The sequence below is a fragment of the Boleophthalmus pectinirostris genome, unplaced genomic scaffold (genome assembly GCF_026225935.1).
Source record: "Boleophthalmus pectinirostris isolate CB_2022bp ecotype Guang Dong unplaced genomic scaffold, ASM2622593v1 HiC_scaffold_17, whole genome shotgun sequence".
Lineage (NCBI taxonomy): Eukaryota > Metazoa > Chordata > Actinopteri > Gobiiformes > Gobiidae > Boleophthalmus > Boleophthalmus pectinirostris.
The window spans coordinates 36,325,615-36,341,949 of NW_026571115.1; the positions used below are offsets into that span (position 1 = coordinate 36,325,615).

The 16,335-nt window shown below is 42.3% G+C and overlaps 1 protein-coding gene across 3 annotated transcripts in view; it reads right to left on the reverse strand.

The window, feature by feature from the left end:
* Positions 1-3,716: 3,716 nt before the first annotated feature.
* Positions 3,717-16,335, reverse strand: part of si:ch211-198p11.6 (uncharacterized) — a 17,886-nt gene continuing 5,267 nt past the window's right edge. For all 3 annotated transcript variants that reach the window (XM_055152519.1, XM_055152522.1, XM_055152521.1), the window contains 2 exons: positions 13,509-13,691; positions 3,717-5,227 (listed from right to left, as the gene is read on the reverse strand). In XM_055152519.1, coding sequence (XP_055008494.1) covers positions 5,141-5,227; positions 13,509-13,691 — 270 coding nt within the window. In that variant the 3' untranslated portion in view covers positions 3,717-5,140. The remainder of the gene's footprint in view (positions 5,228-13,508; positions 13,692-16,335) is intronic.

The following is a 16,335-nucleotide window of genomic DNA, read 5'->3' on the forward strand; positions in this document are numbered from 1 at the left end:
CAGGACTGAACCAGGACTGAACCAGGACTGAACCAGGACTGAACCAGGACTAAACCATTTTCAGTTTTGTCTGATCCCGGTCTCAGTCTTGGTCCCTGATTCAGTCCTTGTCTAAGTTCTGGTCTCAGTCCCGGTCTGGTCTCGGACCTCGTTTAGTCCTGGTTTAGTCCTGGTTCAGTCCGGAAGCTCAAATAATGAAGAAAATTGTTGTTCATTTTCTTATTTTTGGTTTTATATTGAAAAACAAGGTTCTTCTTCTGCCGCATTTTTCACTCTGACTTTGATTTTATTCCGACTTCATTCTCATAATATTATAACTTTATTCTCATAATATTACGACTTTATTTTAACTTCGACTTTATTCTCGTAAAATTACGACTTTATTCTCGTAAAATTACGACTTTTATTCTCGTAAAATTACGACTTTATTTGCGTAAAATTATTACTTTTTCTGGCTGCGACTTTATTCTCTTAATATTATGACTTTAATGTTGAAAAGTTACGACTTTATTCTCGTAGCACCAGCATTTTTTATTATTTTTTATCTGACCCTTTTACTCCGTCGTAATCAGCCACATCAACAGTGACAAAAAAAATAAATAAAAAAGTTGAATTTTTTTGTAGAAAAAAATTGTAGAAAAAAAAAATTTGTAGATTTTATTTATTTTTTTTTAGAAACTTTTTTTTGTAGAAAATTATTTATTTGTTTTTTGAGTTGGTGAAAAAAAAAAAAAAAAACACTTAAAAAATAGAGCCCAAATGACCTACCTCTTTTTTATTTTTCTTTTGCCTCTCAGGGCTTCCGTATATAGTAATAATGATGTAATTAAATAAAAAATGACTAAATACACACATTTGACAACAGTGTTTCCCCCGCTCTAAGATATTTCTTGTAAAAAAATAAATACAAAATCAGGTGAAGTCTTTGGTGTCTCCAATTTGTTCCTACTTTTTCTTTTAACCCGACCGTTATATCATGAACACAGACTCCAGGTTCATAAAATCACAATTTATGTTGAAATCACAAACATTCAAATATTTAATCATTCATTTGTTCAGTATAAATCTTTAATTATCATGTTGATTGTTCTATTTTCACTCTGCCTGTTATACATTTTTTGTCCACTTGTTGGCGCAGTGGAGCAAATGAAACACCTTGAAGCGTCGGCTCAAGAGTCGAGTAAATAGACTGAACGCTTCAGAGTTTTGTGGGGCTTCATCTCGCCGTCACTAATGACAACGTGTACGTAGAATAAGACAATTAAGGCATTTTTAGGTTTTATTTCTGAAAACTCATACAAAAATATATAAAAAAAAACACACAAAACTGTTTTAATCACAGTTTGTAAAGTCCAAAAAGGTTGAACAGCAAAAAGAATAAAACATGACACATACAAATACTGAAAATTTAATCCAGAATAACATTTAACATTTATTTTAAAGGCGCACTATGCAACTTTTCTGATGGGAGTTTACCGCCTGCTTGTCTCCATGGTGATTTCTTTGCCTGGAATGTTCCGCAGTGTGGCTTTGAACACATCTACCGTTCATTTCATCCAGGTTCGTGTTATTACTGTTTTTACCGTGAGCAGCGAGTCTCCACAGATCCGACCTGTTCATCGGAGGTATAAGTGTTTAATACTCTACTGCGGGCAGTGTTGTGGAGTAACAGATTACAAGTACTGGAGTTATGTAATCAGAGTACAAATGATGAGTAACTGTATTCAGTTACAGTTACTGTTTCAGTGAGTGGTAATTGGATTACAGTTACTTTGTTGAAATAAATGGATTACACAGAGGTACTTTCCTGTTTTCACATTTTGGGCTATATCCCTTTTTTTTAATTTTTTAATTTTTTTTCAGGAATTCCACTCATTGCTGGAAACTAAACCAGGTCGAAACTAGATCTAAACCAGGTCTAAACAAGATCTAAACCAGGTCTAAACCGGGTCTAAACCAGGTCTAAACAAGGACTAAACCAGGACTAAACCAGGCCTAAAGCAGATCTAAACCAGGTCTAAACGAGATCTTAACCAGGTCTAAAACCAAGTCTAAACTAGATCTAAACCAGGTCTAAACCAGGTCTAAACCAGATCTAAAACCAGATCTAAAACCAGGTCTAAAACCAGGACTAAACCAGGTCTAAACCAGGTCTAAACCAGGACTAAACCAGGTCTAAACCAGGTCTAAAACAGGATTTAACAGGACTAAATCCTGCTGTGTGGACGTGTTTCTTCTTCTTTTATCAATAATATTTTTAATTTGGTTCAGTAAAGTTTTGGGGCTTTTTATTTTCTTTTATCAGACAAAACTTCTTATGTGAAGATTTCCTCGTCTTTGTTTCTCTACAGCAAATCAAGTAATCCAAAGTAATCAGATTACATTACTCACTTTAAGTAATTTAATGGATTCCGTTACAAACTACATTTTGGTGTATGTAATCTGTAATCTGTAATCTGTAGGGGATTACATTTTAAAAGTCACCCTCCCAACACTGACTGCGGGATATTCCAAGCAAAGCGGTAACATCTCCGTGGAAACAAGCAGGCGCTCCCAAGAGAAAAGTTACGCAGTGCGGCATTAAACGACAGGAATATTGTGAACACTTTGATGTTTCAGTGTTTTTCCGGAGCCGAGCGAAAGTCCAGAGGAAACATCAGATTCACGTGACAAAAAGACAAAAACCCTGCACCTTTTTCACAAATCACCAAATCACAGGCCAAAAATCTGGAGCCAAGGTTTTAAAAGACTCTAAACGGCTTTTGTCTGGTGTGTGGGACCTAAAAAGAATCATAACTAAACTGTTTTTATACAGGAAGGAAAAACTGGGAAAATGATGAGTCGATGTTACGATGTACGACTCAAGAAAATCTACGGCTTAAATTAAATATTTACAACCGTAAACTCAAGTGTCGTAAACCCGGTCTTGGTCTCGAGATCAGCCCCAGCACCACTTTTTAACAGTCTTGGTCTCGTCTCCGGACTTGAGCAGGTTTGGACTCGGTCTTGTCTCGGTCTTGGCCTCCTTCCTTCCCTCATGTTTCCTTCCTTCCCTCAGCTTTCCTCTTTCCTTCCCTCATGTTTCCTCCTCTCTTCCCTCACGTTTCCTCCTCTCTTCCCTCATGTTTCCTTCCTTCCTTCCCTCAGATTTCCTCCTTCCTTCCCTCACATTTCCTCCTTCCTTCCCTCACGTTTTCTCCTTCTTCCCTCACGTTTCCTCCTTCCTTCCCTCACGTTTCCTCCTCTCTTCCCTCATGTTTCCTCCTCTCTTCCCTCATGTTTCCTTCCTTCCCTCAGCTTTCCTCTTTCCTTCCCTCATGTTTCCTCGTCTCTTCCCTCATGTTTCCTCCTCTCTTCCCTCATGTTTCCTTCCTTCCTTCCCTCAGCTTTCCTCTTTCCTTCCCTCATGTTTCCTCCTCTCTTCCCTCACGTTTCCTCCTCTCTTCCCTCATGTTTCCTTCCTTCCTTCCCTCAGATTTCCTCCTTCCTTCCCTCACATTTCCTCCTTCCTTCCCTCACGTTTTCTCCTTCTTCCCTCACGTTTCCTCCTTCCTTCCCTCACGTTTCCTCCTCTCTTCCCTCATGTTTCCTACTCTTTCCCTCATGTTTCCTCCTCTCTTCCCTCATGTTTCCTCCTCTCTTCCCTCACGTTTCCTCCTCGCTTCCCTCAGATTTCCTCCTTCCTTCCCTCACGTTTCCTCCTCTCTTCCCTCACGTTTCCTCCTCTCTTCCCTCATGTTTCCTTCCTTCCCTCAGATTTCCTCCTCTCTTCCCTCATGTTTCCTCCTTCCTTCCCTCACGTTTCCTCCTCTCTTCCCTCATGTTTCCTCCTTCCTTCCCTCACGTTTCCTCCTCTCTTCCCTCATGTTTCCTCCTTCCTTCCCTCACGTTTCCTCCTCGCTTCCCTCACGTTTCCTCCTCCCTTCCCTCATGTTTCCTTCCTTCCCTCAGCTTTCCTCTTTCTTTCCCTCATGTTTCCTAATTCCTTCCCTCACGTTTCCTCCTCCCTTCCCTCACGTTTCCTCCTCTCTTCCCTCATGTTTCCTCCTCTCTTCCCTCAGCTTTCCTCTTTCCTTCCCTCATGTTTCCTTCCTTCCCTCAGCTTTCCTCTTTCCTTCCCTCATGTTTCCTTCTTCCCTCAGCTTTCCTCTTTCTTTCCCTCATGTTTCCTCCTCCCTTCCCTCACGTTTCCTCCTCTCTTCCCTCATGTTTCCTCCTCCCTTCCCTCAGCTTTTCTCTTTCCTTCCCTCATGTTTCCTTCCTTCCCTCAGCTTTTCTCTTTCCTTCCCTCATGTTTCCTTCCTTCCCTCAGCTTTCCTCTTTCTTTCCCTCATGTTTCCTCCTCTCTTCCCTCACATTTCCTCCTTCCTTCCCTCACATTTCCTCCTTCCTTCCCTCACGTTTCCTCCTCTCTTCCCTCACATTTCCTCCTTCCTTCCCTCACATTTCCTCCTTCCTTCCCTCACATTTCCTCCTCTCTTCCCTCACATTTCCTCCTCCCTTCCCTCATGTTTCCTCTTTACTTCCCTGAGGTTTTCTCCTTCTTCCCTCAGGGGTTTTCTCTGGGACACCACTTAATATGGCACATTTGATTGACAGCGGAAAAATGTTGGCTCGAGGAGAGGAATCAAGGAGAAGGAAGCGAGGAAAGAGACATGAGACGCGGCCTGTACCTCTGTGTATCTGACTACACCTGCAAAAAAAACCAACTACTATTTATGCAGAAAAAAATACTAAGAAACAATGTGATGTGTTTATATAAATGAATATAAATGAGCTTGTGAATCTTGAGCTGAATCTGACTTTTTACACAGAAATACCCCAAAAAATTACAACATTTTCAGCTCGCTCGTGTTTTTCTGCTCTCGTCCCAGTGAAATTCTCTTATCCAAATAATAAAACGAATACAGACATAGAATGTAAAACATGAAAATGCTGTTTCGAGTGCGGTCCTGTGTCCGCGGGTGCTGTGTCCGCGGGTCCTGTGTCCGCGGGTCCCGTGTCCGCGGGTCGCGGGTCCTGTGTCGTCCCGTGTCCGCGGGTCCCGTGTCCGCGGGTCCCGTGTCCGCGGGTCCCGTGTCCCCGGGTCCCGTGTCCGCGGGTCCCGTGTCCGCGGGTTCTGTGTCCGTGTGGCGCTGGTTCACTTGATTCTGATCTCGAAGCAGAGGCAGTTGCAGGTGTCGCACTCCGGCGGCTGACAGGTGCAGGCGCAGTCCAGGTTAGAACACTGTCGACACAACAACAACAAAATCAAACTTATGATTTTAAAGTGGTCCGTGCATACACACACATGTGTATTCTAAAATGTACTGTGTGAATGTGTAACCCGACTGCCTCCCTTTTATTTTTTTTTAAAGTTACTAACTTATTATTTATTTATTTTATCTATTTGTATGTATGAGTATGTATATGTGTATATATACATATATAAAATGTGGTGTATGTATATATGGTGTACATATTGTATGTATGTGTATGTATGTATATATCATCATTATTATTGCTATTATGTTATTTATTTTATTATTATTATTTTTATTATTTTATTTTATTATTATTATTTTTTTTTTTAGAAATCTACTTTCTACATTTATATTGAGTTAATGTGTGGGGGGAAAAATAAATAAATAAACAGGGCATGTATATTATGATTTATGTGGACAAAAAAGCACTGAATAAATTTCTAATAAAAAAAAATAAAAATTGGTCCATGCACCGTTGGTTCCTTTGAATTTCAATTAAGAACGAAAAACAATAAAATGTGAAAACAGTTTGTTATGTAATTTTTCCGTTTTAGTCACAAACAAAAAAAAAACTAACTTCAATCTCTATTTACAATATTTTATTTAATTAAAAAAAAAAAAAAAAAAAACAGTCACCGTGCAGGGTTCCCACAGTCATGGAAATTCTGGAAAAGTCATGAAAATTGAAAATGTAATGAAAGTTTTGGAAAAATCATGGAATTTTAGTGTCTCTTTCCTGCAACTCCATCGTTCTGTTAAATTCTCAATAGACTTTTATGTTTATTTCTGAACGTCTGAGCCTTTTGTTTAAAAGAGACGACAATAAATGCACTGACAGGATTTTAAACGTTCAAAAGCTATAATTCCAAAGTGGAAAGATTTAACATTTCAGATTTAGTCCTAAAAGTTTGATCAGTTCTACACATGTAGGTGCTGTAAAGTCATGGAAAATTCATTTTAGGTCATGAAAAGGAAAGTTTTGAAAGTTTTTTGTCAGTGAAAAAGAGTGAGAACCCTGATCGTGCCTGATTCAGTTTTGATATTTTATTCTATTTGTTCTGCTGCTCAGCGCTGCGTGTGAATTAGAGGTCTGCGCGGCACAGAATTTTGAATCCCGCTCCCACCCGCTCCCGCAAAGAATTGTAATTTTCAGTCCCGCTCCCGCCCGCACCTGTGATATTTTGTCCCGCAGGATGGGAACCTTTGCTTTCTTAAACTCTATCAAACACGGAGAATCGAAAGGAAAGCTGTACGGAAGGATGGACTGTCTGCGCGGCGTAAGTGACGGGTGGGTTAGTCTGCGCGGCGTATGGGAAGGGGGACGGTCTGCTGCTTAACATTACATTCATCTTTTTTATATTTTACGTTATACTCATATTTAGTTTGGGGGACTGCAGTTTATCATCCCTCCCGTCCGCTCCCGCAGCGAGCTTTCAAAATGTGTCCCGCGTCGCAGTGGTTTGCGTTGCGCCCGCGGGACTGCAGGGCTCTAGTGTGAATGTCAACTGAACAAAGGAGAGTTTATTGCTGCTTCCTGTTTCTCGTCAAAGAGTTCAACAATTCTTTCATAGCGACATGTTTAGTTTCGCGTCTTAGAAAGTAGTTTAGTAAAAGTTTGTCCACAAAATTGCAACCATTTTTCAGCTGAGTCCTTCTGGCAGTAGAACTTCTTGCTAGGGGCCGATCATTGCTAGCGGCAATGATCGGCCCTCGCTCGTGCTTGCGCCGCGCCCCGCAAACGCCGCACCTCACACTGACCCTAATAAGCCTAAGCTTAAACCTTACCCTAATCGTAATCCTAACCATAGCCCCAACCCTAGCCCTAAAAATCTTAATTTAACCCTGCAATTTTCAAAATTTGGCAAAAGAAAATATCCAAGATGGCGGACTTCCGGTTTGTAAAGGGGCGTGGTCACAATATACATTTTTATTCTTATTGCCATGATGCATGTGGATACCAAATTTGGTTTGGCTACGCCAACGTTTGTGTAAGGACGTCCCATTGGCAAGGATACAATTTTGGCTTGTTGCCATGGCAACACAATGTAAATGGGATGTGAGCATCATTGAGTTTTTTAATCGAGACCATGTCACAAATGTGGGTGCCAAATGTTGTATAACTGTGACAAATAAAACCGTATTTTTATATACAAATTTTCTAGGGGGCGCTATTGCACCCATTTTTGTATTTTTTTACATCAATCTGTTCAGGGTCGGGGTGTGAACCTACGATTAAAATATGAGTGAAATTGGCCAAAGTTTGTGCAAATTATCAGGCTTCGAAGTTTGATGGTCACACCGTTTGACCTTTTAAAAAGCTTTTAACAAATTTTAATGTCCCACTTGTCTAGATGAAACAGAATGATTCTGTCTGGGTCAAACGCCCGAGGACGAGTTCGTTCAAATATGAGGACAGGAATTTGTCCCTTTGTCGCCAGGTCGCCCGATCAATCCAATATGGCCGACTTCCTGTTGGTTGCCTAGCAACCACGTAATATACTTTTTTGTTCCTATTTCCATGATGCATCTGTGTACCAAATTTGGTTTGGCTAGACCAAAGTTTTTGTCGGGCCTATTGGCGAGGTCAGATGTTTAGCCTGTCGCCATGGCAACACGATGGGGAAATGGCATGGGGTCGTCCTACACTTTTTTGATCGAGACTATGTCATGAATCTGTGTACCAAATTTTATATGTCTACAACAAAGTAAATTTTGGCACTACCGTGCAATTTCCCTAGGGGGCGCTATTGCGCCCACCTGAGATTCTCTTATATAAATGTGTTCAGGGTCGAGGTGTGAATTTGAATGAAATCAGCCAAAGTTTGTGCCAGAATTAGTAGATTTTACCAATGGAGAGTTTATGTCATCGCTATGGCAACGCCATAAAAAATATGACATGGGTGTCATGGACTTTTGGATCAGGATGCCAAAATGGAATTTTGTGCAAAATTTCAGAAATTTTTGAACGACTATTTGGGAACAAATGATATTCTCACATATTCAAATTTGTTTCAATCTATAGGGGGCGCTAATGCGCCAAATTAATAATTTTCACATGAAGTAGCTTCAGGGCAGAGAGTTTAACAAATGTTTCAAATTTCATTGAAATCGGAGTTCGTTTGAGCAAATGGGAGCAATTTGTAAATCTCCAAAATTGTGTGCATTTTTGTTGCTTCACTGCTCAGAGATCGTAAGACGTGTGTGAACAATTTGAATAACTTTTGATGTTCTACGTCTTGAGATGATGTGGACCAAATTTGAGCTCGTTCGGGTGAACGCCCTCGGAGGAGTTCGTAACAGCTTAGCAAACTTTAAGCCAATATTGCTGCCCCCTAGTGGAGCGCACGGTGTTGGCGTAATAATATTTTTCCTTGTCTTGACATGATCGACTTCTGTGTCAAATTTTATGATTGTACATGCAAATTTTTTTGTGTGTCATTCGTATTCCCTAATGCATTTTTGAGTCATTTGGTGGCGCTGACGAGCCATTTTATTTATTTTTGTAAAATAAAAATAGCCAAAAGTTAGAGAAGCGCGAGTTTTACCAGATGGCAAAATTTCAGGACTTTTCGTCATTGTTCAGTGGGTGAAAAATGGGTGAGTTGGTTAGGAGAATAACCAACCGATACCAGAACAATGTTCTGCTTTTTTTTGGCCGACAAACTATACATTTTTGGAAACCTCAGGTGCATTGCTACGTGATGGCGAGGGTCCCTGGTCACTACGGGCCAGTCACGTCGCGCCATTCCATTTTTCGGCCACTTGGAGCATCGCCTTGCGATACTAATAGGCCCTTTGCCAGCCTCTGGCGCTCGGGCCTAACTATTTAATGAGAAGACCAACGATAGTCGTTTTCATCTCGTATACATACAAATTTGGACACACTTTTTCATTTGCCAAAATCTGTCTGGGACCTCAGGGTCCCGAGATCAGGACTAGACCAAAACCTCTGAGGGTCGAGACAGAGACAAGACTGAGACCATGTCCCATCAAGACCAAATCAAGACCATCTTTGTAATTTTTGACATTTATTTGTATTTTACAGTTATTTTAGCACATATATATCAATATTTGTTTGAAATCCATCTCCATTTTATCTGATAAATGTGAATTTAAGAATAAATTAATCCAAGCAAACTGTACTGCACTGAACACCGCCTTTTTTTGTTTTTGGACTCTCATCCACAGTTTGAGAAGGCCTTCTTTAAGAGAACTTCCACTGGCATTTTACACAAAACTGCTTCAAAGTGAATAAAGCTGGTAGGATTTTCAAACCTGTTTTGTCAAGTTTCTAACTGGAGTTACATTCTCTTACTGGTTTTTCAGTGGGATTCAAGCCTCTGCACATTAATCAAACGCACGTTGTTACAAACACAGATGCATTTTAGCACTTTTATTAGGCAAACTTCAACCACATGTAGCAGTAGTCCTGCTTTGTGCCAACAATGTAACATAAATTTGGATTAGTTTTTGCTTCGCATTTTGTATTACTCTTCTAATCTGTGGACATTGAGGAGGAAGCCCGTTTGCGTTATATGCAGGGAGGAGTGAGAGGTGAAAAGGTAAGGAGCAGTGACGTGAGGCAGGTGGACAGGCAGGATGTTTTAAAGAGAGACGAGACCAAGACCGTAAAAAAACGGTCTAGAGTCTAAAGGGTCTAGAGTACTACGACACTAGCCTGTGCATATATTTAAAAATATATAATGAACTGAGCACTGTTTTGTTTTTCCAGGAAAGTAGATCTGGGTGTCGGGCAAGTAAAAAATTATAGCCACTTGCCCGGGCAAGTACTTGTAAATGCTTAATTTCAAGCCCTGCTTAGTATCACAGCCATGATTTAGCCTTTGTTTTTCACTGAACTGTATCATATTGATTTGAAATATATCGTATTGAATCATATCGAATTGAAAGTGCACTGTATCAAAAGCGTATCGTATCATGGCCTGTGTATCGAGGTATGTGTATCATATCAACAACCCAGCTCTGTTCTTGTGTCAGCCATAATCTTAGGGGCATCTGTTGCTTTATGGTCATTTGTAAATACAGTTTTTATTTTTGCTAAACAAATGATAATTTATGCTCTTTAATGTTGGCAGGGATCAGATTAGTCAAGAACTATGATAGTCCTGTTTTAGTCCTGGTTTAGTCCTGATGTAGTCCTGGTTTAGTCCTGATGTAGTCCTGGTGTAGTCCTGATGTAGTCCTGGTTTAGTCCTGATGTAGTCCTGGTTTAGTCCTGATGTAGTCCTGGTTTAGTCTTAGCTTAGACATAGTTTAGATCAGATTGGGCAAAACTAGGGACGCGTGGTACATTTCTTGTATAAAACTGGGTCAAATCACGGGTTTTCTGCTGGGACAGGGGACACACTAGGTTATTACAATCAGTGCTGCAGGTGTTAGCCGAACTCGCAAAACAAGCTTCATCGCAGTGATCAACAAACTAAAGAATATGATCCCTACCTTTTGCTGATACATTTTCCATTGTTTGTAATGTTTATCTTGGAACCCGTGATAAAATAAAGCTCCAGAAGAGTATTTTATGCATAAAGTTTGTTTCGGTTTTTGTTTTTGGCGGCTCTCCTCTTCTCAATGCATCAGAACTTCCTCCACTGCCCAAAACCTCATCACGCACGCACAACCCCGGAAGAAAGTTCAGAACGTTCGCAGGGATCACATGGAAGATTGATGCGAGCGCCACTGTTCAGCGCTAAACTGCGGCTCAAGCAGGATCCACAAGGGAATGACGAGACAAATGACAAACTCACCGCATCAGTTCTGAGTTCGGGTAACAGCAGCAGCCAACAGCGTTCAGCGTAGCGCGCAGCTCCTCAGGACGGGGCTGGAGTCTGGTCCTTGGTCTTCTGTCGTCCTACAAGCGCGTTGGTCAGATGGTCCGGAGGCTCTGTCCTCCATGTGCTGGTTCCAGACGGTGGCGAGCAAGACCAGTGCGCAATGACTGGGTCTGAGCGGGTACGTTCCGCCGTCTGCGCGCTGGTTCCGTGTTCCGTGCGGGGAAAGTGAGAATGTTCTGTGGACTATACCTACAGGTCTGTGCTGCTCCTGTCCTCCGCGCTCAAGAACCGCGGCTGGTTCCGAGGTGGTGCAAAGCATCCGGACAGAACGTGAATCCAGTTTAGTTGGTGTCCGCATTTGGTTCTTCCCGGGAAAAGCGCTTTTCACTCCCCGCTCCACGTCATCTGAGCCCGGACAGAACCGGAGCTGCTCCTGCTGGTTCGGGACTCTGGTTTGGATCTAGTCCGACTGTATTTCTCACACTAGGCTAAAAGCAGGACATTTTTTAAAGGTGAATCAATTGAATGGGCGATTGCCTATTGCCATAAAATTATTTGGTTAATTAAAGCCTAAAATAACAAATGCTGGTTCCTACATGATCACGGGGAACACGGGGACCTCTGTGCAGGTCCTGAACAGAAGTACACACCCTCCATTTTTGACATTCTCTTTATTGGCCATTGTTGGTAAAATATTTCGAAAATGAATCGCGTCTGCGTCTGGACAACAATCTGTTACTGCGCTGGAGTCGTACAGCGCGTCATTACAGGCAGGAGACGCAGGAGGCAGAAGGTTCGCGTTCACACCAGAGGAACCGCACCAAAGTTGGTCATTTGGTGCGGATTCAAGCGAACCGAGACCACCTCTTTTTTGAGATGTCGGTCCGCCTGATTTGGTTCGGGTCAGAGTCCGATTGACGCTTTCACACCAACGCAAACGAACCAAACTAACCACTTCTGGTTCGAATGGATCGTTTGGTGCAACAAATACTGTTGGTGTGAAAGCACCATACAGGTCAAGGCTCACTGATGAGAATCTTCAATCTATCCTGAGGATCTGCTTCCTCCTGCAAGCCAAATATCTCTCAGCTGTACAAGATGAATCGTAGCCAGGTTTCAACCAGCAAGGAGTAGGCAAAAGAAGAAGAGTAGACGTATCAGTTTAAACTTACGTTCTGAATACATTTTCATGTTCTGAACTGTTATTAAAGATTAAGAAAGTGTGTTGCGTGTTGTTCTTTCTCTCTCCTTTTTTCCCGTGCAACAGCTATTTATCGAATACTCAATGCGGCCCAGCCTCACTCAGACTTTATCTAATGTGGCCCCCAGGTAATTTGAGTTTGAGACCCCTGCTCTAGACCCTCTGCACCCTCTGTACCCGCTGTACCCACTCTACACTCACACAGATCTGGCATTCGCAGAGAGGGTCCCCTGGTGCTCTCACACAGTCAGACCAGCTGAGTGAAGGACATCTGCTGCTTATGACCTCACAGGAGACTGGAGGACAAGAGACTGAGGGGCAGGTGACTGAGGGGCAGGTGCAGAGTGGAGTCTGGTGGATCGACTGGTGCAGATCTGTCTCTGTCTTGTTCCTGCCTCCTGAAGTTGGGCGTCTACACGGACACTGGTCCCAAAGCTCCTGCTCTCAAACATTGTCACATGTTCACACTGGTCACACTGGTCACACTGCAGAGCTCAGGACGCGACGCCAAAGAGCCGCCGTTACCACTGAAACGTGCCATGTTTGTATGTTCAGTGGTGAGAAAGACACGGAGCGATAAACCTGGTACAGGGTCCGTACTGTACATTCATGTACCTGTATACATGTACCACAGTGTACGTGTACCACTGTGTACGTGTACCACAGTGTACGTGTACCACTGTGTACGTGTACCTCTGTGTACGTGTACCACAGTGTCTTGTCTGAATACTTCAGAATAAACAGTATCTTTAGTTTAAGCCTCTCAAATTTCAAATTAGACTCACTGAACGTTCTGAGATTTGACGTCACAATCCTGAGCTCTACACTTTACACTCAACTGCACTGAACACTCAACACTCAACTCTGTCTGTGTGTCAGAGAACTGATACTTTCCCTGTGGGTGTGACGCTAACTGGAGGCACTGCTCTGTCTGAAGCTCTGTTCCTCAAGTTACTCGCTCACTCTCAACTTCTAGATGAAAATAAAACTCCTAAAACAAACTCCTCGAATCAGGTTTGACACTGTCTAAAAAAGCATCAGGCCGTGTTTGCTAATGTGTGCGTTGTGTTACTATGGTAACAGGAACTGGGTCTAAACCAGGTCTAAACCAGGTCTAAACCAGGACATAATGACTTTTGGCAGAGTTTAAACCTGTCGTGGTCGTACTGGAGTGTGGTTTTGTAGATTCTACAGTGGAGACGTTTCTCTGAGGACAGGACACGTGTGTGTGGGTTTGTGTTTTTGTGTGTGTGTGTGGGTTTGCAGACTTACAGAAGGGGAGGGGCAGGTGGAGCCGAGGCAGGTGCAGCCGGGGCAGGTGGAGCCGAGGCAGGAGCAGCGGAGGCAGGTGCGCACAGACGGGAGCTGACAGTCGCACATTTCCGCCATTTTGAAACAGTTTTCACACAGAGAGACTCCAGAGCAGCAGTCGGAGCAGGACACGGAACAACGGTCCTGACCAGGGACAAAAAAAAAAAGTAAAGTAACTTTTTATTTCTTTAGTGCTTTTCACAGACATTTGTCACAGAGAATTTACAGATCAATCACTCCACACCCGGCGGCAAACTGATGGAAGTGCAGCTGCCAATCTGTGCCATCGGTCCCACTGATCACCATCACACACACACACCACGTTCATACTAGGCAATGTGGGTGAAGTGTCTTGCACAACGACATTTTGTGACTGTCGCCTTCTGTGGCTCCTGATTTTTCCAGAGTCTCCATCCAAATATGAACAGGTCTGACGCCGAGCTGACAGGATCAGGCTTTGACAAACCCGTGTGTGTTTCATGTGTGTTTTGTGCGTTTTTTTTGCGTGTTTCATGTGTGTTTTGTGTGTTTCGTGTGTGTTTCGTGCGTGTTTCGTGTGTGTTTCATGTGTGTTTCATGTGTGTTTTGTGTGTGTTTTGTGTGTGTTTCGTGTGTGTTTCGTGTGTGTTTCGTGTGTGTGTTTCGTGTGTGTTTCGTGTGTGTTTTCGTGTGTGTTTCGTGTGTGTTTCATGTGTGTTTTGTGCATGTTTTGTGCGTGTTTCATGTGTGTTTCGTGCGTGTTTCGTGTGTGTTTCGTGTGTGTTTCATGTGTGTTTTGTGTGTGTTTCGTGCGTGTTTCGTGTGTGTTTTGTGCGTGTGTTTCGTGCGTGTTTCGTGTGTGTTTTGTGCGTGTGTTTCGTGTGTGTTTCGTGTGTGTTTTTGTGCGTGTGTTTCGTGTGTGTTTCATGTGTGTTTTGTGTGTTTCGTGTGTGTTTCGTGTGTGTTTCGTGTGTGTTTCGTGCGTGTTTCGTGTGTGTTTCGTGTGTGTTTCATGTGTGTTTTGTGCATGTTTTGTGCGTGTTTCATGTGTGTTTCGTGCGTGTTTCGTGTGTGTTTCGTGTGTGTTTCATGTGTGTTTTGTGTGTGTTTCGTGCGTGTTTCGTGTGTGTTTTGTGCGTGTGTTTTGTGCGTGTTTCGTGTGTGTTTCGTGCGTGTGTTTCGTGCGTGTTTTGTGCATGTTTCCTGCATGTTTCGTGCATGTTTTTGTGTGTGTACTTCGTGTGTGTTTCGTGCATGTTTTTGTGTGTGTTTCGTGTGTGTTTTTTGTGTGTGTTTCGTGTATGTGTTTTGTGCGTGTGTTTCGTGCGTGTTTTGTGCATGTTTCCTGCATGTTTTGTGTGTGTGTTTCGTGCGTGTTTTGTGCATGTTTCGTGCATGTTTTGTGTGTGTACTTCGTGCATGTTTCGTGCATGTTTCGTGCGTGTTTCGTGTGTGTTTTTGCGCATGTTTTGTGTGTGTGTTTCGTGCGTGTTTTGTGCATGTTTCGTGCATGTTTTGTGTGTGTACTTCGTGCATGTTTCGTGCATGTTTCGTGCGTGTTTCGTGTGTGTTTTGCGCATGTTTTGTGTGTGTACTTCGTGTGTGTTTCGTGCATGTTTTTGTGTGTGTTTCGTGTGTGTTTTTGTGTGTTGTTTCGTGTATGTTTTGTGCGTGTGTTTCGTGCGTGTTTTGTGCATGTTTCCTGCATGTTTTGTGTGTGTGTTTTCGTGCGTGTTTTGTGCATGTTTCGTGCATGTTTCGTGTGTGTACTTCGTGCATGTTTCGTGCATGTTTCGTGCGTGTTTCGTGTGTGTTTTGCGCATGTTTTGTGTGTGTACTTCGTGCATGTTTCGTGCATGTTCGTGCATGTTTCGTGCATGTTTCGTGCATGTTTCGTGTGTGTTTTGCATGTTTGTGTGTGTACTTCGTGCATGTTTCGTGCGTGTTTCGTGCGTGTTTCGTGCGTGTTTCGTGTGTGTTTCGTGTGTGTACTTCGTGTGTGTTTCGTGCATGTTTTGTGTGTGTTTCGTGTGTGTTTTTGTGTGTGTTTCGTGCATGTTTTGTGTGTGTATTTCATGTGTGTGTGTGTTTCGTGTGTGTTGTGTGTATATTTCGTGTGTGTCTCTGTTTCATGTGTATATTTTGTGTGTGTTGTGTTGTGTGTTTCTGTGTTGTGTGTGTATTTTGTGTGTTGTTTGTGTATTTCATGTGTTGTGTTGTGTGTGTATTTCTGTGTTGTGTTATACTGTGTATTTCGTGTGTTGTGTGTTGTGTGTGTATTTTGTGTGTGTTGTTTGTGTATTTCATGTGTTGTGTTGTGTTGTGTGTGTATTTCGTGTGTTGTGTTGTGTGTGTATTTCTGTGTTGTGTTGTGTTGTGTTATACTGTGTATTTCGTGTGTTGTGTGTGTATTTTGTGTGTGTTGTTTGTGTTGTGTTATACTGTGTATTTCGTGTGTTGTGTGTATTTTGTGTGTTGTTTGTGTATTTCATGTGTTGTGTTGTGTGTTGTTTGTGTATTTCTGTGTTGTGTTGTGTTATGCTGTGTATTTCGTGTGTTGTGTTGTGTGTGTATTTCTGTGTTGTGTTGTGTGATACTGTGTGTGTATTTCATGTGTTGTGTTGTGTATTTCGTGTGTTGTGTTGTGTGTGTATTTCTGTGTTGTGTTATACTGTGTATTTCGTGTGTTGTGTTGTGTGTGTATTTCTGTGTTGTGTTGTGTGATACTGTGTATTTCGTGTGTTGTGTTGTGTGTGTATTTCTGTGTTGTGTTGTGTGATACTGTGTATTTCGTGTGTTGTGTGTGTAT